This window comes from Mycteria americana, chromosome 7, assembly GCF_035582795.1.
Source record: "Mycteria americana isolate JAX WOST 10 ecotype Jacksonville Zoo and Gardens chromosome 7, USCA_MyAme_1.0, whole genome shotgun sequence".
Lineage (NCBI taxonomy): Eukaryota > Metazoa > Chordata > Aves > Ciconiiformes > Ciconiidae > Mycteria > Mycteria americana.
Window position 1 is genome coordinate 70,443,609 of NC_134371.1, and position 25,259 is coordinate 70,468,867.

At 46.1% G+C, this 25,259-nt stretch overlaps 1 protein-coding gene across 3 annotated transcripts in view; it reads left to right on the top strand.

Moving 5' to 3' along the window:
• Positions 1–25,259, top strand: part of ACADM (acyl-CoA dehydrogenase medium chain) — a 769,283-nt gene that overhangs the window by 557,008 nt on the left and 187,016 nt on the right. Inside the window, exon 1 of one of the 3 annotated variants that reach the window (XM_075509006.1) lies at positions 15,725–15,841. The exons of the other annotated variants lie outside the window; for them this stretch is intronic. Within the exon in view, the coding sequence (XP_075365121.1) occupies positions 15,740–15,841 (102 nt within the window). The 5' untranslated portion in view covers positions 15,725–15,739. Of the gene's footprint in view, positions 1–15,724; positions 15,842–25,259 lie in introns of those variants that run through there. 3 annotated transcript variants of the gene reach the window in all.

Consider the following 25,259-nt stretch of genomic DNA (forward strand, 5'->3'; position numbering starts at 1 on the left):
CATGAGTATGCAAAGGACATTTATCAGTAGGAGGGACTGTGTGAAAGCACTTTGCTTCCTACCATCTCGTTGAGTATGAACTTTGTAGATCTACAGTGTAAGCTACAAAGCCTCTGCCTGTTGAGAAGAGAAAACAAGTCCTTCTTACTAGCATTACCTGATTTTCTGAACGCTTCTTTGCCTCTGCTTTCCTTCCCAGCCCCTCAACCACAAACCAAGGTTACATTAGTGTCTCAGTGCTGCCGGGTGTTACCTTGGTCACACACAGGTCACTGTGGTAAAAGAAGTATTTACTGACAGTTACCGCACAGCAGTGTCCGAGACGGTGCCATATTCCCCTGAGTTTAAAGCAGGAAACGATTTCTCAAGTGCTGTGGCATCTCACAAAAGCAGTTCAGTGTTGTCAGCACTGGATATTGTATCGTATTCTCCAAACCTTGGTAAGAGCTCCAATAGTTTCAGTGAAAATTCCCTGGAGTACATGTCTGATAGCAAAGAAATGTAATTTAAACGCTGTTAGCTGATCACACATCATTTCTGAGAGAACTCTAGATTAAGTGATAGGGCACTACTTGCTAAATGAAAGCCAACTTCTGCCAATAATCATAAAAATATAGTTGTGCAAGTGTTTAATACAGGTCCCAGTAGCTAAAGGAAAAAAAACCAGACTGTGATCCCATTGCAAAGACTGGGGGAGGCACACTCTGCAGCCCAGTGAGCAGAGCTGCTGCTAGGATGATGCACCATCCCCAAGACACCATGTCCATCATTGCCAAGCCATCACAGCGAACACTGCTCTGAGCATCTCCGTGTTACCTCTGCGTGTTGCAGACAGTGACTGCCAGTAACCTACAAACCGCCCAGCTGTGGTCAGAAGTCCCTGAGACCGCGGGTAGAAAAGAGGCATCCAAAAGCCGAGGCCAGTCATTAATGGCTGGCAGGATTGCCGCGTCCTATCAAAGACGGCGCCAAGCCCTTGCCCCTCCACCGCGCGAGCCCCCCCGGTGCCCATGGCCCTCAGTAAGCCAGGCACCGCGCTGCCCGGCCCTTCTCCCGTTGCTGGGCGTGCCAGTGCCAGGGATGGAGCCCAGCCCTTTCCCACCAGCTGCTCCTGCACCGGGGAGAGCCGGAATCCCCCCCAGCCGCTCGCTTCTCGGGGGAAAGCAGCACCTCGCCCTTTCTCTTGCTGTTCTCTTCAGGGTGCTTTCCGCAGAAATGCTGTGCAATTTCACAACAGCAGGTATCGCAGACACGGCACCTTTTACGCAAATATGAGGCAAGGTTCACACCACCCAACATCTGAACTTGCAAATGCAAAGCTCTTACTCCAAAACGCTAGTTTGAGTTATTTTGTTGACGTGGCAAAAACCACAATATCATGCAGCAAACAAAGGCAGCCAAAACAAGTATCTACAGAAAAGATTCGCAAAGTAATTTTCTCTCATGGCAAAACTGAAGAAAATCCCAACTCCCACGGTACGCGTATAGAATGACCAGTTCCAGAAATAAATTACTATCTCTGCTTGCATGCTCTGCTCTGTATACTTATATTGCTTGCCAAGACTTTTTAGAGAAATGCTTATTTAAAAAATATGCTGATTCATCAACACTGATTTTTTATGTAGGGAAAAAGGTCGGTTATGACAAATTGCCAGTTTCAATATCCAATTCAAAATCCAGTTTCAATAGTCTAAAGGAAAACTTCCAATTTTTTATTCAAAGCCAGTTTTTTACTACAAAAATGTGATCACTTACAGTAAAAATGTAATGTAAAACAAAAATATGAAATTCAAAACAAAATATTTAAAAATATTCTAAGCAAGTGGTACAACTGACTGCCTTATTTTTTTTTTTTCAGTGGTTCCTCACATCCTAAGCGTACACCCAGAAATCTGGATAGTGGTCTTAAGTCTTTTCTCACGATTTTTTCCCCGCAGCGTTCTTCTAAGTACCATCAATAGCTGTCAAAGCTTCCTGTTAGCACAATTCAGACCAGCACAGAGGGCTCACGATGCAGGTAGGTGAGCCAGACACAGCAAGGCAGTCACATCCCCGTGTGTAACGAGTCTGAGTACCTGCACTGACAAAAATTTCCCATTACAATGCTCCTTACGTCGCCCTGTGCTAATGCTCCGTCACAGCGTGGCACACAGGAGACAGCACTCTGAAAGCCCTTTTGGGTGTAACAAAGAAAGTTTATTTTACCTCCCTCAAGCACTTATTTTGTTCACTTCGTAACAGCCTTATGCTGCACGATCATTAATTAGTATTTGCTCCTTCTTTCTTACTCTCGTCTATCCTTTTCTCTCCTTCCTGCCGGGAGCACGGAGGCTTAGCCGGGCTTGCCGGGGAGCCTGCCCCCCGGTCAGCCCTGCGATGGCCTGCGGCCGCGGCGGGCCGGAGAAGGGGCTCCTCGCCCCGCTGCCCTTCCCGGGGGCGAGGGGCAGCAGGCAGCAGGCAGCCTGCCCGGTCGGCGCAGACGCTTACACCGTGCTGGAGTACTTCTCGGCTCCTTGCTAGCAAGGAAATGGGCACCTTCAGGACATTTCAAACACTGAGGTGATCGTACAAAGTGGTTTATAGCTTTGTAAAATTACGCTGTGTTATTAAACACCGTGCCGCACGTGTTGTCCCAAACCACCAGCAGCAGCAGCCCAAGGACAGAAGGCTAGACTAGACTGTAATTTGCTTCTACATTTTAATCAAGAAGTAAGACCTAATCAGCCTTTCTTGTAACTCCGCACTAAAACAGCGTCATGGAGGCTCTAACAGCATTCGCCAAAGTTTCCTTCTACAACTTTGCTTTAAACAAAACGAAACAAAAAAAAGAAAAGGAGGCATAGGATGTGTTTGCAGGTCCAGGTTTTCAAGGCAATTAAACTCCTTCTGCATTCAAATCCCCATGTTTCTTTACTCAACAGAGCAGGGAAGATCCCTTTGTTCCTGGGGAGAACGACAACTGGGATTTCCTTATTTGTTCTGGCTGTCTGTGTGGCACCCCGCTGACAAAGCACACCTACCTACCCCGGAACACACGCACCTGGGAAGGGCTCGCCCACACTACACATCCTGAAACACGCCCTTTGCTACCCACAATGATCAATACCAAATGTTAGGAGAAAACACATGAAGGAATTAAATTAGAAAAAGGCAGTCGTATAGAAAGGGTTTCTAGTCCACAAGACAGATACACTTTCACACTCTAACAAACATTTTACTTTCAAAGGACGGCAATCTGGAAAGCTCAGAACGTTATGTAAGGGACATAGCCAACAGAAGGATCATAAAGTTAAAAAGTCTCTGTTAATCAATGACAAATTTAGTACTTGTTGCTACAATTACAAAGATAATAGTTCCTTTATGTCAGTGCCTTCGGTTTTGCAGCTGTAAAATAGCTTTGAAATTCAGCATTTCAAGTAACAGAAATTAATAGGAGGTCATTTCTACCAGAGAAATTTTAGGGGCCCATCCTCTCTAATCATCATTAAAAACTAAATCCACAGGAGAAGAGGCACTTTACTGATTGTCAAGTGGAAGCTATTATTCATTTGATGAAGCTCTTGGCACAGTGCCATTTATTCTGCTGTAGAGCCTGCTGGTTGCTCTACTTCATCTCATGCAATCAAGGTTGTTTCTGCCTGCCAGGAGTTATTTATAGAGTGGAAAAAAACCCCAGTATGTTCTCTTGCTTCAAAAACAAGTTTCAAACTTTCTAACTGAACAACTGCTTCCCTACTCCCCAATGACATTCTTTTGTTTTGAGCCCCATTTGTACAAAAACAAAAGCACATTCCTAGATTTCATCTTCCCTAAAACATGGAAACAATGCCCGTGCCACGCACATTTTCACTGAGGAATCATCTGATTGTCTCAAGATTCTGCATAGCCACGCACCTCCGACAGCATGCAGCCAGCTTCACCGCATGTAAGCCCTCTTGGCCCCCGCCGGTGTCAAAGGGGATGCAGAAGAAGGACCTCCTTTGAGGATCCCCTTCACTGATGCGATTCGCCTATACCTAAAGGGTGGGGAAATTCTGCTGGTGATGGGGACACTTTGCCTGTCCTCACTAAGCTGCCAGGAGGAGGAGGTGGATGAGGCGTTCAGGCTGCGGGAGGATGAATTTCTATCCCAAAGCCTGATTCTCCAGTGTCCAGATCGTGTGAGATCTTTACACTCATCCAGAGTTTGCCACTGTGTTGTGGAAGGGCTTTACATCCCCTTCGATGCGCAAATGATTATAAATTCCTAAGCAAAAGTTTAAGGCCTGTTTTTGAGCCCAAGGCCAGCTTAAATCAGGAATCCTGACATTCTCGAACTGAAATATATGAAATCAGAAACAGTCTTTAAAGTGAATGTAGTAAAACACCACTAGTGTCAGGTTTGTGCATGAACCCAGAACCAGCCCTTCAAAGTTTCTGTAGTTTTTAAGAGCAGTCCCATATAAAGCTCAGTCTAAACATCTTAAAAAGGGGAAAGTGAATTTCACACACAGTAAGAGTAGAAGCCTCACAAATGCTCAAGAAGCAGAACTATCAGCGTGCAACTGAGTAATTTTACAGTTGAATTCTAGTTTATTCAGCTCCGTGAAACAGAAAGCAAACCATGGCCATTTGCACTCCAGAAAATATTGTTAATTCTCCATTTCCACAACTATTAACCAGTCCCTTTAAACAGACAGTGTTGTTCTGAGTTTACTCACTGCAGTTCTGATACCTTTCCTCACACAGAATAGCACCTTATTCCACGGGTATTTTCCCCGATATCAGACAATTATTCCCTGAGCAAACTATCCATCACTGGTATGCCCTTCCCTCTTCACCTTAGGACTTCATACGTAATAAGCAAAGCAGAACCCCTGCACGAGTCTCCTTCACCCCTAAAGCAAGACTCTGACTGTTCCCTAATCCTCCCTGCATAAAGTCTCTCCAGCATCTGATTCACTGATTTGAAGGGGTAACAGAGCAAAAAGCCGCGCGCAAGCAGTGAGAGATCAGTGCAGCAGCTCTTCAGGTAATCGTGGCTCACAAATCTCGTTTGGTTTGCAAACTTCGTGTGGGGACTAACAAAGATGATGAAACTGGCCCTGTCTCTAAGCTTTTATTATTATTATTATCATTTAGTGAACCTCATAGACAAAAAGCAGAGATCTGATTCCAGCTCGTAATTTCCTAAATAAAATACCAACCAAATGCAGAAATGCTGTTTTCTAATGGGTTCTATTCCTCTCCTTTTGACCACTATAAAATTTGATATAGTTTAGTGGATCTTTAGTTAAACAGAATTGAGAAGACATACAGAGAGCTACTAATAACCAACTGCTGTTGCGAGACTGCCAGGAAATCCCTTCAGCAAAGGAAATGTTGAGCAATTGTTAGCCAATTTCCTAGGGATTTTATACATAATAAGCAAAGTACATTAGGAGCTCTTGATTTAACAAAAAACCCTGAATTATGCATTTGTGTAATGACAAGTACTGTAGGCAACATTTACAGGAGTATGCAAATTTTATGTAAAATCTAGTTTGCATATGGTGAAAGACCCATCCCCCATATAGAACATGGGATAATTCCAGGGAAGAATTTTCAGCAGGTACTACCTTCTGCTGCACGGTAAGCACCGCACAGCTCGATCGAAAAAACCATGCTTTTCTAAAATAACCAGCAAAACTATTGTTCTAACTAGGATGTGAAAAAAGATGTACAAATCACTGGAAAATCATGTGTGGTTTGAGGATTATGTCTCCAAGCTGGTTTTCCCATTGGATGACATGCCAAACCCCGGACACCAAAATGGGTTATGCTGAAGAGCAAATACCAGTCATTAACTTTCCTGTGGTTTAATAATTACACGTCTTCCTGGGGATGTGATTAAACCACACACAGCACTAGAAAACAGAGGGAATTAAGTCAATATGCCTCAGAGCTGAAGAGTAAGTGAATGTGTATAGTAAAAAAAAAAGCTGGATCAGATGGCTGGATGTATATTTTCAAGGTCTGTACAGCAGTGCAACACACGAATGCAATAAGAATAACATCATTACCAGATGTAATGGCATTCTCCCTCTCCACAAGGGAAATGCAGCATTGCATTACAGAAAGACATGAGGGGCACCAAGAGCAGTGGAGACCTGACCCCCCACCACGAGCCCTGGCTCTTTGAATGGAAGGATGACTCCTTGCCAAAACCTCTCGGTCCACCGTTTGCTTCAGCACCGGTGCTGTCTTTTTATATTCCTTCCTGGACGCAGGGAAGAAGCACCTGAAATGCCTGGCAGGGTACCGCTGCTCCTTAAAAGCCTAAGTACAAGGAGACTGAAGCCTGTGGAAAGAAGGACAAACACAAGGACAAACACCCTCATCCCACACACATGCCTGGCTGAAGACAAGTTCAATGTTCAGGCTTTCGTATTCTTTTCCACTTCACTTTGACTTTAGCATTATAGTGTTAGAAACATTGCCAGTCAATACAGTATTACTGCATTACATAAAGATTCATGTGGCACTGTGAGGTGACATAAGTCACAAGAAATGGCACTTCTGAAGAACTGCATTAAACAAAGGCTCTCCTATTTCTACAGTTTTTAACTGGAGAATTCCTGGAGAACCAGCAAATTCGCTCGAGTTATTTCTGGGTGGGAAGTAAAAAAGGGGGGCAGGGGGGAAACCGGTTCCCTGTGTCTCTCCCTGCCCGTAAGACAGAGTTGTGCAGCACCCTCTCAGTGGGACGCCGGTACTTACCACAGCATCTACAATGGAAGAGGGAAATTTAAAGTGTGATACTGGCAGGGAGAGCTTTCCAACCCCGTGCTGACACTTGCCTAATCCTCCCCACGATTCTCTCAGCCCGCTTGCTTTCCAACCCCTGGCCTTGCCTTTGAGACTGAAGATTAGCCTAGCAGCAGGGGAGGCTGTAGGTGGGAGGACCACTCATTCTCCAGCAGCGCTTGGCTCACGTTGGGCAGCTGCCCCCCGTTCCCCCGGAGAGAGCAGCTGGTGATTATCGGTCTGGTCCGGACCTGAACCAGTGACCGGGAGAGAAGGGACTTTGTCGGGCTGTCGTTTGCCGAGCCATCCAGTGCTTCTCAATCTGAGCAGAAGTTCTGCTGCCAAATGTTTGTGGACCTCAGTGAGTACGATTCTTAATTTTTTAAAACACTGGAATTACTGAAAAGAGAAATGTTCTAGCAGCGATTTTCTTTAAAAAATTAAGAAAAGATAGTCACGTGAGAGTTTCTCAGTGTGCTGGTTTAGTCTTCTCGCTATATTACTTTCCCTTCTCTGGAGAAGAGAGCATTCGTAACAGCTGGCAGAATTTGATGCAAGGAAAAAGCAGCAAATTCAAACAGGTAAAAATCAGATATTTGTCTCTAAAAACCTTCCAGCTTTATCAGACCCACTGTTAATACATACTAAAAAATATCTTTGGGCTGAGTGCAAATTTCTAGGCGGGGGCAGCTCTTTTCCTAATAACAAGTCTTTGCCCACTGACCACGCTCTCTGAACACACGTCTGGAGGGGATGGGAAGAGGACTTGTTCTAAAACCATTTGCAAGCAACAGTATCAAGCCAAAGAGGTTTGGCAAAGTTTAGGAGGATACTGGCTCAGGAGGCCAAATTAATTGGCTTTGATGGAGTAACATCAGGGAGGAATTTAAGACTAAAGCATTTCAGTTGTGAGTCATTTAGGCTCCAATGCCACCATCTGGTTTTGGACATTCCTGTAACTGTTCCTGCTCAAGGCTGTGCTTCTGGGAAGAGCGTGGCAGTGTTGTGCCAGAGCAGGCAACAGCAGAGTCCTGTGGCTAGCCAAGGGTTGTTTTCAGTTCCCGGGGCAGGGGAAACGACAAAAGTGACAAAGTTCTCATTTTCTTTGAACGTTTTTTTCTTCAATAGTTTTGGGGGTTTCTTTGAAATACCCAAGGAGAAGACATTCCATCTTTCAATCATTTGAGAAATCATTTTCCACTCAGTGGTAACACCCCTAGAACTTAACTGTAAGCGACTATTCCCTGTGTAAACTTGCACTTTAGCACAGGAAAAAATTGGAAGAAAGATCTTTTCCCCAAAAAAAAAATATTTTGAATGAATAATTTCAAACAGCTAATTTTCTAGCTAATTTCTTGCTCCACTTTCATAAAAGTGCTCAGATACAGACTTGGGATGTGAACGCACCTCGCCCAGCACCTCCTGGCACGTGCCAAGGTGGAAGGGCTCATGCATGCCACTCACCATAGCACAGCCAGGAGGAACTAATGCAGCAGGCCTGGAGTTTACCCAGATGCTCCAGTGTCAGCAACGGAGTCACCAGAAGCCTCCGGGACAGCAGTTTGCTGAACCGAGGCACTACCCCTCACACCCTTCTGCAAAAGCCACTAATATCAGCGATGACCCCAGATACAGTCTGCATGAGGCTGGCTGCCCATTTCTGGTTACGCAATACCGTTACAGTCCTGCATGTCCTGGGGCAACCGGTCCCGCCGGGAGATCTCCATGGATGATAACACAGTCCTTGGAAGAGGCTGATGAGGTCCGCACATCCAGCCCGATGTCATTTCCTTACCCTGAGCAGGCTCCTTCTCACAGAACCACAGACTGGCTGAGGTTGGAAGGGGCCTCTGGAGATCAGCTGGTCCACCCCCCCACTCAAGCAGGGCCACTCAGAGCCAGCTGCCCAGGCCCATGTCCAGTTGGATTTTTAATATCTCCAAGGATAGAGACTCCACAAAGAAGGAATAGGATCCTTCTTTAAGCAAAAGATACCACATCAGTCTGGGATGACCTGTCTTTGCTAAATTCATGCTGTATTTTATCCCATTTGTCGTTTACCTCCACACCTTTCATCATCCTTTCCAAAGTAAAGCTACTGCTGCTCTGTTGGCCTGGTTGACAAGCCAGCAGCCATCAACCACCTCCTCTGCACCCCTCCTCATTCTGCCCGGGGTTTCATGACCGCTGGTCTCTGCCCACACAGTACCGCCTCAACCAGGCAGTTCTACTGAAACACTTTGCATCAGTCTGCCGGAGGGAGATGGCGAGTGACTGCCTTTGCACCACTTGTTTTTTCTTTTTTGTTTCCCTCCCTTCACTTAAACTGTCTTTATCTATACCCTCTAGTTTTTCTGGCTTTTGCCCTTCTGATTCGCTCTTCCATCCCGCCGTGGGGTGAGGAGGAGTGAGCGAGAGGCTGGTAGTGCTTCGTTCCTGGCTGGGGCCAACCCACCACAGACTGTCTCTAGTGCAGGTCTTTTTCCCTGTCCTTTTGTCTCACAGGCCACCCAGCAGCTGCCCACAAGGCTGAAATAATATTTATGGGAAACTTGGTCAAAGCATTAGTTTATGATGATATCAGTTTATGATCAATATATTTAAAATATATTATATTTTAAATTACCTTTTACTTCTTTTTCCAGTTTCAGTGCAGACTCGATTGAAGAAACTCTGAATTTCCCTCATAAAAATATAGCTCTCGTAGCCTTTGGTAATCTTCACTTCATCTTGCACTTTTTATCTCTAAGATGCAACTTTTTTGTGGGATTAATATTTTTTCTTTTCATTATAGGCTCTTTACTTATTCATAGTGTCCTTTTGAGGTATTTATCCAGTTCAGCCTGGGGACATTGCCCACAACACTTTTTTCTCTGTCTGCCATACAGATTCTGGATAGTTTTTACACCTTTGATTTAAAGAAATTCCAAAGCTCTTCCACATGCAAAGAAACCTAGAGACCAATACAAGCAGAAGTATCTGGACCCTGTAATTATTAGTAGCATTTGCTCTCCAATCTATATCTGGAAAGTTAAGAGTCTCCCATCATGATACAATTACTGGTACTACTTATCTCTCTAATAACATTGCTGACATCTCTCTCCATTTCCAAATCCAACCCTGAGGGCCTACAGCAGACACCGGCGCTACCCCAGTAAAGCCTCTTACATCATCCTTTCCCAAAATGATTTTGTCTCAGACTAATTCTGGTTTCTATACACATTAGCCCTTCTTTGTTCTTTATAGTCACCAGGTCGTTAGTGCGCAGCGCTATCACAGATGAACACGTGCACACACGCTCCCCAGGGGATGAGAACTTCTACCACATCAGTCCCAAGCCAACTGCTCCTGTTTGCTGCTCCCAGACTTCTGCTTTGAATTTGCTGGCTCTCCTGACCACTGAAAACCACTGACCTGAAGACCAAGTTCGAGGAGAGAATACAACAGGTGGAAGAATGAGAGGGGTCTCGCTGCCCAAGGTGGTACTTTCCCCCAGCCAGCACTGGAACACCACTTCTGGCAAAATCACAGCTATGTATAAACCTCAAGGCCCCTATTTATGTGACATGTGGGTAGGACTGAGATCCTGATCCCACTGACATGTGGGTAGGACTGGTTTCCTGGCTGGGCTATTTCTATTTACAAAGCTCCCCTATTAAGGAAATCTTTTGTTGTGTTTTGATGCGTGCAGACAGTAGCCTTGAAAGAATCATACCATGGAAATGGAAGAGAATGCTGACAGCGAAAGCACCGTAGATACGCGGCAAATTTGGTGGCAAATAGAAACGTTTTGGACTAGATGCATCTGTTATGTCATTTATTTAAATTGTAGGGGTTGCACCAGGAGTGAAATGGGTCATATCCCTAGCGTCACTGATGTATATTTTACTTGTGATTATAAATAATTATTATTCTTTGCTTTCGTATTATTCTATCACGCATCTGCTGTTTATAATAACCACTTTTGGACAAAGTTTAAATTTTCAGCAGTTGAAGATCGCATTTCTGTGTCTTGCGAAGAACAAAAAAGCCAGGGCTAGTCACTCAGGAAGCTGTCTGAGTGACCACAACCAGAAAATTTCCCTTAACAGCTGAGCATATGGTCCTGGATGACAAGGATGTTGTCCTTCAATACGTTGTCCATTCTAGTAAATATTGCAGACAGGTCTTCATGGATACTGAAAGACCTTCAACAGTATTGCAGACAGGCCTTCTTTCCCAAGACCTTCTTTCTTTAAGGACTTGGATCTTCACAGTCACACACAATTGGAGAATTTTATAGACATAGAGCTTTATGCCTTCTTTAAATGCCAGAAGTATGATATTTTGTGTGGAGGGCTATGAAGAGCTATCCCCAATAAACCTCAACACACCCAGTACTTACTGAGGGTAGCAAAGCTCATCCTGGGGGATGGGGATGGGAAGCCTCGTCTCGCTTCAAACCAAATCCCCTCCCTTGTAACTAGCCTAAGGGCAGGCACTGAAGTCAGCCATAGGACACAATTCCAATCATTGCTTTCCCTCCCAGCCCAATAGAGAGTAATTTCTCATGTAAACTCATATTTAAAAAAAAAGAAAAAGTCATCCATCTCTCATCTGCTTTCTCTCTGTTTCTGCTGCTCCTCTGGTGAGTCATCCCAGAACTCCTTGCCAAAGCCTCCAGCAACCACAGCAGATAAGAGTAGAGCTCACTTCCAAGAGGAGGCAAAGGGAAGCCAGAGAGAGCCTGAAGTAATGATATGTTGCACTGGCAACTGACATTCGCATCATTATCAGCAACTCAATGTCACCCCTCAGCCCTACAAGTAACATAAAATATTAACGAGTCCAGAAGGCATTTGCAGGGCATTGCATCTTAAAGCCAAAAGGCAGGTCAGAAATGGAAAAGGGAGCATATTTTGGTAAGATAGGAAAAGATGATCTCAAGCACCCCTTGCAGTCTCCCTTGCTATGGTTTTTGGAACAAGGAAATCTTTTTTATTATATATATTCATTGAAGTGCATAACACAATGAGCCCTAGTCCTTGTTTGAATCCTAAAATGGCACCAACCACATTTAGCATCAATAATAATTATATGGTACGGTGACTATGAGAATAGCGTTGCAAAGTCAAAAGAGCCATCCTCTGCTATCACAAAACTGGAAACATAGGAAGAATTCTGTCCCGACAGTCCAGAGAGTCCCCTTGTATTGATGAATTTTGCCGAAAATGAAGGTACCGGTGTTGCCTCGGTCTCTAGCTGCGGTAGCAGAAAGCTGCGGCTTGCAGCTCTTCCTGCAGGAAGTCCCGGCTGCGTTCTCTGGAGCACCATGGTGGAGCGGCTCGGCACAGGCTGATGTGCATGCACATGAAAGCGCAAGGGAGTTCTGCAGGTGAAAAGAAAAAGGAAGGAGGAGGAGACAATCACACAGTTCAACAGAACTAATCCCTTAAACTATAAAATGATATAGCCAAAATTGGACCATTAGATTTACTTGGCCTTGATACAGCAAGGTCTTATAATGGGCAGCTTTAACCAAGCAAGTTGTCCCAGTCAGCAGAATTCTCACCACTTTTCAACTGATTTTATACAACAAGAGTAAGTACCAGTGAATTCACTGGTTGTCAACTGAAAGGAGTAACAGCAAACATAACAGCTTGGGGAAATATCTGGATACTCCTCCCAGAAACATAATGTGGCCTGAAGCAGAAATCAAATCATAGAATCATAGAATCATTAAGGTTGGAAAAGACCTCTAGGATCATCTCGTCCAACCGTCAACCCAACACCTCCATGCCTACTAAATATGCCACTTTCTGCATTATGACACTCCTTACAGCACATAGATGATTCAGCATAGGGCCAAAACCTGAAACCTTTCCTGGCAAATCCTAACTTTTTCCTATAGCTACACCATATTTCCCTACGATCACTCTGTTCCAGGGTTTTATGCTTTTAATTTACATAATTGTATTTTTATTGTCTTGCGATTACTTCTATGCTATATCAGTTCCCACTTAGCATGAAATTTAAGTTCCTACTAGGGAGTTAAAAAAATAATCAGACTTTATATGGAAGTTCCATTTTGAGTAGTTCATAAAAGATGGTAAACAATTAAAAACATTTCTATCGACTGTTAATCAATTCTTGGACCATTAGAGTTCTTTGGGGCAATAGGCTACTTACAGCCTTCTGTAAGTGTTCAGCTGGTGTGAGTGAAAGTACCCACAACGCGTGCTGCTCAGACTTGCCGTCTTTTAGCCTTCAGTGACAGTTTATCAACAGCTAAACAGATACAGCATTCCTCGGAGAGAACACAGGAACTCCAGCACAAGGGCCAAGAGTCGTCCATTACGAGAAGACCCAAAGGCACACCAGTCTATTTGATAGACTGGTCTATTATAAATAAATATAAATTATAAATATAATATAAATAAATATAAATTATAAATATAAATTATAAATAATAGGTGTCTATTTGATAGAAACTTAATAAACACATCATTTTTAATGAAGATACATGTCTCTGAAGTTCCTCTGACCACTGAAGCAGAAATGCAAGTTATCCCATCTTGAGACCCTAACCAGGGGACTTAAAAAAAAACCCAAACCCACTATTGCACTGAATACAAGAGTCATTTCACACCCCTTATTATCTAAATCATATGGACTTAAGGCATAAGCAAGGGTATAACCGAGGAGGAGTATGTAGCTCAGATGCTTTGACTATAATAAGTGAGCTGCATGTTGTATTGTCTTAATCTAAAAGAGACTGAAGAATTAAATTAAAGGCACATTTCATGTTTTAAGTTTCTTGCAAGAATCAAACTCCTCTAAAATTTAGTTGCCTTCTCTACTGTCAGTATCTCCTCTACCTGGACTGCCCTCACTGTCACCTTAATTTGCAAAATACCCGCTAATCATAGTTAATGAGACCACTAAGGTAACTACAGTTTATTAGAGGATGTCATCTTCAACCAGCCATCAGTCCACACCATAAATTCTACATCCTGTAATTTACTCTGCCAAATGGCAACATTAATTAGCAGTCACTGTCATTGAAGGGGAGGCATCCACAATTATTCCTGCAAAAGTCACCCAGCGTAGGACCCACGCTGATCAGATGCATCTGCAGACATGACCCAGTGCCTGAGAACACCTGAGAGCTTGCAGTGATACACCACAGGTGAGACGCATCTGTGTTTCTTCCAATACAGTCATTTTAAGGGCTACGCCTCATGTTTGGTGCAATAACCAGTTCTTTCTAACTCAGTCTGCAAACAGCAACAAGAAAATAAGGAGACAAGATTATTAACTTTCGAAAGATTGCATTTCTTTTTCGATTTACCACCACTTATTTTCCTTCTTTCTCCCATATTCTGCTTTCCTTGTCAAAAACCTGGCCCCCACAGGCAGCAGGGTCCTGCTGACAGGAGCACAGCCCCAGAGCTTGCTGTGCTTCTGTGCTCGGAGGCTGCTGAGCCCTGAGGAGTTCCACCGCGAGGGGCCCCACTCGTGCTCAGACACCCGCACCTAGGAGCCCGGAGCTCCACAGCCAGGGAAGGTCAGGCTGGACTTTAAAATGTAGATGTCTAAAACAAGAAAAACACTTGCATGGCAAACGTTTCATTCATTTGAGAAGTTTCTGACTGTTCCTGTGCAGCAACCTAAAGTTACTTCCTTTCTGCACGTGATGTCAAGCAAAAACATTGATTCTACTTCTTTGTGTCGTGGAGTAAAACATATAAAAATTCATGTTTGAAGAAACAGTTTTTTGGGCTACTTCCACAGTTACACTTAACCACATGTATTGCACATATACATTTTCTCCTGAGGTTTAAGGAACTATGCAGTATGTGTGCACGGATACTCTCGTCTTGAGCAAAGCCACACTATTCACACAGACCTGTGAATGCAAAGCTTAAATGTTGAAATTCACCGAGTTCTACTACGAACCCTATTTAAACAAAGTAGGATTTATCATGTATGCTCTACAAGAAGGGATTTTTCTAGCAAATTTGGGGATTAGCCTAAAGGAAGTGTGAGACAATAGATTTTAACATTTTAATAAACATGTGATTCCCTGGGGAAATTAAAAATTAAAAAAGAGATCAGTTGTTGTGGCCTGCATGCCAGATTGTTTCTTTTCTTCTGCCCTGTTACTCCATCTTGCTGTTCTCGCCATTTTCACTGAGATAAACCGGCATCTCGTCCCGCAGCTCTCTGCATTTGTAGTGCAGTGGCTCCAGCTAGCCTTAGCAAACCCCACGGAGGCCAGCGGCCATAAGGGCAACCTGGGAGAAATGCCAGCCGCTGCTCGGTAGGGCCGGCCGTGCCCCACGGGGTGCCCCGCACCCTGTTCAGGAGAGCCGAGGGCACGAGAGGGGAGCAGGCGTCACAGCCCTGCCCTCCGCCCAGCTGCCCAGCGAGCCGGCCTCAGCACCGGCAGCCCCGCGCCAGGGCCAGCCGCGGCACGTGCCGTGCGCCTGGCTGCTCCGCACGCGGTCCCCAGGGCCACGGCTCAGCGGGCTGTGGGCCAGGGCAAGGACGGGCTGAGACCCAGGGTGAGAGCGGAGCGACATCACTTAGGCAGCCCCGCTGCACCGGGAAGGATTTTGGTAACGGTGCTGGAGCAGCCACTCGGAGACAAAGAGCCAGAGCTCTGCGCCATTCACGGCTCTTCCTCACCTTGCATTTTACTGTTCTCTTTCACCCTGCTCTTTGGTTTGCTACAAGCGCACGCTGGCTTGTTTCCTTTGGAGTCAGGTATAGGTTCAAGGATTCTTTTTCTCCTCTGTCGTTTCACCCACAGCTACCTGGGGAATTGAGTTATATAAATATTGACAGAGAATTATATATAACAAAAATATTTGTCATTTTTGTTTCCCTCAGTGTTAGGATTTTGAATCACAGAATCGTATAGGTTGGAAAAGACCTTTAAGATCATCGAGTCCAACCGTAAACCTAACACTGCCAAGCCCCCCACTACACCATGTCCCTCAGCACCTCATCCAAACGTCCTTTAAATACCTCCAGGGATGGGGACTCAACCCCTTCCCTGGGCAGCCTGGTCCAGTGCTGGACAACCCTTTCAGTGAAGAAAAATTTCCTAATATCCTGTTTCAGTGAATATGTTCATTAGTAGATAAACCAAACAGGATTAGAAGATATGTTTTTAAATAGGACTGGTGGTGCAAGCCCTTGTTTAAAAACAGTGCCCCATATCACGCTGATACCCCCACACAAGGAGTCACTGCGCAGAACAAGGCACCTGCCCCGGGACGAGCTGAGAGCAGTGCCCTGACTGCCGGCTCCCTGGCACCGCCGCTGTCCTGCCCTGCGAGACCGGACAGCTTCGCTGATTGAAGGCAGCTTGGAGAGAGTGCTTATCAGGGTAGATGCGGGGTAGCAAATGCATTTCTAAGTATCTTGTTCTGACTATGTTTAAGCAAAAAGCAATTTTTCCTGGCCTGCGCTTCCTAGGGGATTGCACACAGACTGAAGTTTGAGTAAGTATTAAAATACACACAAGGAGTCTCAGAATAGCACCACAGAAGCATCATTCCCAATTCCAGTCAGAGGAATTCTGTCTACTTACAAGTGCTAATGCAGCACAACATATGGAAGCACCAAAATGCCCAAGTCAGAGTAACTGGAGTTACACAGAGCCCTAAGCAAGACGTCGGTCTCAGCCCAGTAACAGGCTGCAGCTGAAATGAGAGCAAGTACACAGAGAACAGCTTTAATCTCAAATTCTTGCTGCTACATCATTGCCGGATCCCATTTCACATCACCAAGAACCCAGTGAACAGGCCCAGGAGCTGAGACAGACTGAGTGGTCCGGTTCTTGAGGACCTGAAACAGCAGCATGGTTTAGTAAGTCGTTTTTGTATCATCTGCTGTAAGAAAATACAGGGAGACATGCTGTATTTATATGAGGTGGCTCAATTCATGTATCACCTAGGCAAAGCAGGAGCCTATGTTATTTCTGTCATTAGTTATAATTAGAGAACGCTAATCAACCCCCTGCCTGCCCCAGTACTCAAAAGTGTTTGAATCTGCAATTTTACTTGTGTTCTTCATTAAAGAAGAGGGAAAAAGGAAAAGAAATTCATTCATGAAATTCCCATCCATATCAAGGATTTTTATTTTAGGTTTTACCTTCAACATATGTATCTTCAGATCTTTTAAATAGAAATACAGTTCTCCTTCCGTACCATCTCCAATAATAATTCTCTCTATGCATAAATTTATGTAATGCCTATTCAAGACTAGACATTTCTCATTCCTCTTCAGCAATAATTATAGGACTTTGGTGCAGAGATAGAGAAGAAACATTAAGAGAAGATAAAGATCTTTAAGACAACCACAGGAGGTATTCGTTGCACACACTTTCTGGTGCAGAAGGGCAAAATTACTCAAAAATCTTCAGCATCTTGAGTCTCAACTATTTCCAACAGATGGTGCTGATGACATAATTACTAATGATTATATTTCAACTTTTATTAGAGAAGGATTTTTAAAGGCACAGGTAAGCAGCATCAAGCCCAGACTAAGATCTTCACCAGGGCTGCCCAGATGCCATGACACCGAGTTTCACCTCCACCCACTCCACTGCTTTCTTTCTGCGTTCCTCGGAGGTTCCACACAAACACTGGACAAAAACCTGTTCCCATGCACACTGCTGAAGCCTGGAGTATTGCCTACCACGTCCTCATAAGGTGTCATAGATTTCATAGGATGCTGGGTTTAAGAGGTTCATAGAGATTAGAGACAGAGTGACAATTAATCATCCTTTTTTACTCTATCATACCACTGCCCCAAAAGGTACCACCCCTGTGTGCTATAACGTGAACAAAGGCTTCATTTAAGCCAAGTGTTTCACTCTTACAACTAAAAACGCATGCTACTAACAGAGAACCAAGGAGATCACGCCATCTCTGCCTGATGCTGCTACGCTTGCAGGAAATCGATAGCAGAGACTTACACAGCTGATTTCAGAAACCAAGCTGCATACCAAGGGATGGGAAAGAAGGTGAAAAAATGCAAAACGGTTCTGCTTTGGGAAAGACCACAGATCTGCCGATTGCTAGAATCACAAGTCTGCGGCAAAACCCACTAGTCAAACATCTGAGGGGAATATCTTTGTTTTCCCCAGAAACCTAGCACAGTTTACTCAGAATTTTGTCTCAGACACAGCTCGTTGCCTATACGCTTTAAAGAACCAGTGAAATTTAATTAAAGTTTTGTGCTGCCTTGTGGAGAAAAAAAGTCTCCCTGAACCTAGAATGGAATAGGCAGAAGCCCCAGAGCAGAATAAGTTTGGCTCTTTTGATAAATAACCACGTGCCAAACATGCGGCCCAGCTGCCAGCTCTAAAATACCCCAAGCATGCGCTGAACTCAAGCAGTAATCAGGCCAGGATTTCATGGGCGCTTGAATCCCATGGGTTTCAGCATTACTGAAGTACGCAGGCAAGAACCTTTCCTGAGAGGCTTTCCGAACTGGAATCAGAAAGTGTAACGTTCATTGAGCCAGACAGACCTGTCTCAGCTTCATCAGATTTCCACATTCCTGTTCCACAGAAAGGAGCTATGAGATAGCGTAACACCAGGCAACGCAGCGTGTGCCGTTCCCATCGACAGCGTGCCACATCGAGCGCAGTCAGGTGAGCTGCAGGAGCAAGAGTAATACAGACAGGAATCAGTTACAATCTGTTCATTCGGCTTATCTGGAATGAGGTGTGTGGTGACTCTCATATATCCATGCTCTCAGAAGTATAATTATCTCAGAACTCAACTACTTTTTGTTGATGTAAGCCAAGTCAATGAACTAGGCAAACAGGCAAACCCACAGCTTCTAGAGATGCTGTGATACCAGCTCGCTCACAAGCCCATTCCTGGTGCAGCCACAGTGCCAAGGATCCGGGCATTCCCCCGGGATCCAGGGAGTTCCCAGCCTTAGCCATCACTCATCAGCACTCCTCGTTGCCAGGGATGGGCCTTGGACACTGAGCAGCACAGCTCTACAGGATGAAATCGGTGGAAAACTGTTAGAGGGCTTCTTGTGCACCAGTGTCCACTTGGCAGAAGGTTAAAAAGACATGCACCAAAGACAACCAAATGAGTATTTGTGATAGGAAAAGCAAAGTTCCCCCACGGCCACCTTAGTAGTTTACTGCAACATACTAAAGGATATACCAATGTTCTGGTGCTCTTGGAACTGAGGACAGAAGAGGGGTACAAGCACTGCACGATTGAAAAAAAAAAAAAAGCACAACTCGGGCTCAAAAACTATAGTATTGAATTTACTACAGTACTTTCCATGTTTTCTACCTCCCAGCAACCCACAGAAACTGTCCCATACTACACGGATTCTGATCTCCTGGGCAGCTCATAGGAACCACTCCATGCCTAAGAAATCCTTTCCCAGCGTGCAAAGTGCAGGGCCCTTCTGCCTTGCCGGGCGGGATGTCACCCTGCTGGGTAGGTTGCGTGAGCTACCTAGGTTGCCCCAGGTTGCGTGAGCTACAACCGTAGCTCCAGAACGCAGAGCCAGGTTTTCTGGGAACATACTCCTCTCCTTCCCAATCCACATCCACAGACACCTCTGCCTGTTCTTCTGCCACTGGAGCACCGGCCTCAGTCCCAACAGATGCCTGAGAAGGCACTTGTACAGACTGCTGAGTCCCATGAAATTGTTCAAGTAATTGCCTTGGATGTCACAGGCCTATTACATTCATGTTTCAATTCCAAGTGGCTTATAGAGCCTACCATGAGCAACAAGCATGTTCTCGGTTAATTCATTCTGAGTTCCCATACCAGCATTTCCCAGCAAAATTAAGAATAAAAACAATTAACAATCATTCATCATGACAGAATTTCAAGAACATATAATCTACCTGCAAATTAAAACTGAGGACACGGTTAAAAAGGCCTCCGAGGGTACCCTGCACGGTTGCACGGACTTGCTTTTCACCGCTGTCAAGCAACAAACACATCCATTCTGGCTGTGTCAACACTCTTCTGGGAACTTTCTTCAGCACTGACAGTACAGCTAATTCAGACATGATGCTGCACTCCTCCAGTTTCTCAGACACTTCATTCAGCTGGGACAGCTTCACACTGTGGTTCTCTCAGCAGCCGGATCAAAGACACCAGTTTTCCTGCACTCTTCATCATGTATCTTGCTATCCCTTTCTTCTCCATTGATACCATATATCAGCAACAGTCTCACCCTCTCAAAGCTTGCTGTGCTCACCTATCCCAGGTCTGTTATTTCCCTTACATAAAGTTGCATATTATTAGCTTAGCTTTAGCCGGAGCCGTGATTTTTCCTCAAGATCACCAAAAGCCTGTTCCATTTTGTGGGGAAGTCTCTCAGGTACCAAGCAAAAGCGGCAGTGTGCAGAAGCCATCTCCTAGAGGAACCACCGAGCATGCACAACTGTGTGACCTGTTGTTTCTAAAGGCACCTGGCAGAACCTGAAACACCAGGCAGAGAAAAATATTTTTAGCATTGGCCATCTCTCCCAAATTTCTCCTGCTCCAGGACAGGGAAAGTGTTCTCTCTGCAAAGTTACTCGGGAAAAAGCGGACCAAGTATTCAGCTCAGTTTCCTGACAAACAAGGCTAACCTGCGAAGCACAGCTGTGTATATTCGTGGATGTGCAGCCTCTCAGCCAGTCCCCACTTAATCAGCTTGTAACCCTCACCAATTTCAGCTAGCTCCGACAGAGGAACAGAGAGCCATCCCCCAGGTTCTTAGTGTAAACAGGTGACCAAATAGCAGAAGGATCTTACTAATCTTCTTATTGATGGAGAAAGTGCAAGACAAGCCTGCCTCCAGTGTCTGAGAGTTCATACAAGGGAGAGATTATGGAGTCATCAGTGCAAATTTGTACCTAGCTAAGGCACAAGTCAGCACCGTGGTCAGGGAAACCGTCACTCCCATGGAGAGTCTCTGGGATCTGTTAAGTGTTGAACCCTTGCTGTAACTGTAATTGTTACATTAAAAATCTGATCCATCATGTATTACAAATGGATTGGAAATGAGGATTTTTGGACAATTTCTTGAATCTTCCCCATGGGTGGCACCTGGTCCTGCTGTAGCTCTTCTGCCCACCGCCTGATCTCCAGCCAAAACGGCTTCATGTCTGGCTTCTGCCTTTGGGTGAGGCAGCTTTTAGGAGTATGATTTAGGAATCCCGTTCCTGTGCCCTGCTAGAAAAAGGGCACGTCCTAGAACTGCTACCTTTTCGCTTAATGTGCCTGATGCGCAGGACTAAGAACTTGGCGGGCTGTGGGTACCTGTTATGAACCGTCTTTTCCCATATCCCAGCACAGGCGTTCTCAGCCCTGCGAGCGCTGAGCTGCAGCTGTCTCCTGCCACTGCATCTGGAAACACAAGGCTTCACGCAGCGGCCTCCAGCTCGCCACGGAGTCACACCAGCCTCCCGGTCATCCATCTCCCACACGCTGCTGCGCCGCTCCTACACTCCTCTCATCCCCTCCGTCTCTGCCACGCTCCTTCCTCAGTACCCACACAGTCCTACCCAGCCGTAATCCGTAGCTGTTTCCAGATGACAGCCATTGCCTTGGGCTGTGTTATTTTCCACAGGGTGTGTCACTCTTGGCAGTGTTTCCTGAGATGGTAGCTTTGAGCTCCGCGTTGCTCAGCCCCTTCTCACCACATCCTCAGACAGAGCACGCAGCTCACCTGGCCCAGCCTCGCGGCCCTGTCAAGTGCTCATGGCTCTCCTGACGAAAGCCCAGGTCTCCCATAGTCGCTTGTTCTCTCTGTATTTTGTCCCCGGACTTGGTCACAGCAGCTCTCCCTTGCCTGTCTCCCCCTTTCCCCAGGCCGGCTTCCCAGCCACAGCACGAGGAAAAGCAGCACCAGGGCAGAGCTGCCAGGAGCAGCGGGTCCAGGGCTGTCCCGTGCCAGGGACGAGCCGAGGGCGACCCTGGTGTGGGCAGCGCCCTTGCTGAGGGGTGCAGTCCTGCAGCATCTGAACAGGGCAGGCAGAGCCGGACGCTGGTAACAGGGCCTACTGGCAGCCCCAGACCAGGCAAGGAGATGAACCAAGTCCAGGGAATCCCGTCAGGAGCAAAAGGAGAGGGGGCCAGAGACAGGACTGGTGACAAGGCTACTGTGTGGGCTCAAGTCCACCCAGGAGATAGGGCCGAAGACAGGAGTGCAGACGAGCTGCAACATACATCTGGAGTCCGCCCAGGAAACAAGCTACCTACAGCATCGCTCTAAGGTCTGCCCAGGAGAGAGACGCTCCCGCAGCACCACCCAGGCAAGGAGGGAAGGACAGGGCCTGAGCTTAAATGGGGCTCCCGGGCCCGTGGGCGGGGGGAGGTGGAGACCCCAGGTGAGGCTGGTCGGGGCCATGAGGGTCCACTAGTGCTCACAGGGCCCTGACGCTGCCCTCCCTCCTGCGCTGGGGGTAATGCTCCTCTCCCTCGCGTCCCGTCAGACTGCTGCACGCAGCCTTCTGCACTGCCAGAGGCCACCTCTGCCCACGCACGTGGGGACGCCGAGCAGCCCAGAAGGGTGTCAGGTGGAGCAGCATCCGCCGGCAGCACGGCCGCCCCAGCCTGCTGAGCACGGATGGTGTCCAGCTTCTCCCTCGCCCCCTCCCCATCTCCAGACTCTCCTCCTGGTGTCCTGAATCCCAGAATGGGGTGCGTGGTTCATGCCTGTAATGGGGCAGGTTAAACCTTGTTTTCAGTGTGATATTAAGCCCAAAGAAACGCACTCTTTTAATAGAATTAACTCCAAAGCCCTCGCTCTGCCCAAGGTTTTTATTTGCATGCCTCAAATCAAAACCATGTATGTGGTCTCATGTTTGAGATCTGGCCTGCTAAAGCATGACCTCTGCTTTTGCACTTGTAACCAAGCGAAGACCAGGCCCAGCAATGAAAAATCTTCTGAAAAGGCTCACGGCTAGCTCAGCGCTTGCAGAGTGTTGTACTGCCAAGGCCTGGGGGTCAGGGCTTGCAACCAGGGTAACAGCTCAGCCACTTCTGGCCAGACTAAGGCTTTCCAGGAGGAGGCCTAGAGGAGCTCTCTGAAAGTGCTCACCATGCCAGTAGGCAATAACTTGAGGGGAACTCCGGTTCCTTGGGGGCAAGTCTATGTCCTGAGCCCCAAAGACTTCAGGAGGAGGCTTCAGAGTCACAGAGTGGAACCAGCAATAGAAGGAAATTACTCTGAAAACTGCTGAAAATTAGAGAGAAACTGTTTGAGAAGTATTGCCAGAATAACTGTAGTGTACCCAAAAGCACTACAGATCGGATTACTTTGGAAACAAGCAAATTTTCCTATGTATGCATCATGTGATAATATTTTATGATGCACCGTATCTGGGATATATCTATCAGCACACAGGAGAAGCAACAGGAACAGCAATCACAACCTGTGCTTCTTACTTATGTTGTAAATGTATTTATCGCAGCCTTATTCAGGCAGACTGCAAATTACATCCCTAACTGGGTCGTGGCCAGGCTTGTGAAAGGGGCTGCGAGGGTAACATTGCACCCACAAACCAAGAAGCCATTTTGCCCTTCCTGGCAGGAGCGGAGGAGTCATTTTACAAGGATCAGCAATAATTGCTACAAGGCTTAGGGGAGTTTATGCAGAAGCTCCCAATTGCCTATCGTGAACTGTCAGATGTACGACAGTGCAAAACAGAGGGCATCATAAAAATAACTCTAGTGTAGCTTCTAAAACTAGAACTCACAAATGTTTGTGAAAAATTTTAAAACACAAAAAATGACAAGGGGACTGCTGAAGCTACAGGAGTGTTCTGTATTCAGTAGTGTAGATCACAGCTAATCTAATAGTAATGTCTTCCAATAGATGAATCTTGGTGGGGAAATGAACTTTTGCATTGTGAATAACATTCTAGGTCCTCTTTGCATTGAAAAGTGAATAAAAACTTCATTGAGAGGTGCTTTTCTCCCCTCTGTGGCTACTAATGCTTCGGTAATAATCAAAGGCAGAAATAATCTATTTACTTGGTAATTTTCAAGACAACAATAAACCGAATGTTTTGAAATTTGGCAATGCACCATCATTTGCCATTGGTAATATTAGCCTGAACTTCATGGAATACTGTTCTTGTTTATGGATTAATGAAAAATAAAAATTACTTTGCTTCCAGCTAAATGTCTAGGTCCCAGGCTGCTCAGTAGAGCAGAGGAAGCTCGAAGTAGATCAGAATTTCACTTTGAAAGTTGTATAAAACAAGTCATAGACTCATAGAATCATAGAAGATCTTGAGTTGGAAGGGACCCATAAGGACCATCGAGTCCAACTCCCAGCTCCTCGCAGGACTACCTAAAACTAACCCGTATGACTAACAGCATCATCCAGACGCTCCTTGAACTCTGACAGGCACTAGTGCCCTGACCACTTCACTGGGGAGCCTGTTCTGGGGACCGACCACCCTCTCAGTGAAGAACCTTTTCCTAATGTCCAATTCTGAACTTCCCCTGATGCAGCTTCATTCCAATCCCTCGTGTCCTATCGCTGGTCCCCAGAGAGAGGAGATCAGCACCTCCCCCTCCGCTGCCCCCCTTGAGGAAGCTGGAGACTGCAATGAGGCCACCCCTCCGTGATGAGGCCACCTCTCAGCCTTCTCTTCTCCAAGTTGAACAAGCCAAGTGACCTCAGCCGCTCCTCATCGGTCTTGCCCTCAAGACCTTTTGCCATCTTGGTCACCCTCCTCTGCACACACTCTAATAGCCTGATGTCCTTCTTGTATTGCGGCGCCCAAAACGGCACACAGTACTCGAGGTGGGGCCGCACCACTGCGGTGCGGAGTGGGACAATCACCTCCCTCGACCGGCTCACTATGCTGTGCTTCATGCACCCCAGGACACGGCTGGCCCTTTGGGCTGCCAGGGCACACTGTTGGCTCATATTCAACTTGCCATCAACCCAAACCCCCAGATCTCTTTCTGCGGGGCTGCTCTCCAGCCTCTCGTCCCCCAGTTTGTATGTATAACCAGGATTACCCCGTCCCAGGTGGAGAACCCAGCACTTGCTCTTGTTGAATCTCATACGGCTGGGGATTGCCCAGCTCTCTAGCCTATCCAGATCTCTCCACTTGCTTGACTTCCCACACTTTGGAATTGCCTGCTCCTGCACTCTTAAGAGATGGCTCTTCAAAAAGTAACCAGCATCCATGGACCCCAACACGTTCCAAGGCAGATTCCCAGGGGACCTTACTAACTAGCTCCTTCAGCAGCCCCAGGTCCGCTCTTCCCATGTCCAGGGCCGAAGTTTGGCTGGCAGTTTTTCTCCTGTTGCCAACTATTTGAAACTCAACTGCTTCACGGTCACTGTGACCAAGACAGCCACCAATCGCCACTTGGCCCACGAGTCCCTCTCTGTTTACAAGCAACAGATCTAGGAGGGCACCTTTCCTAGTCGGCTCCCTTGGTACTTGCACCAAGAAGTTATCTCCAACGTGCTTCAGGAATTTCCTGGACTTGTTT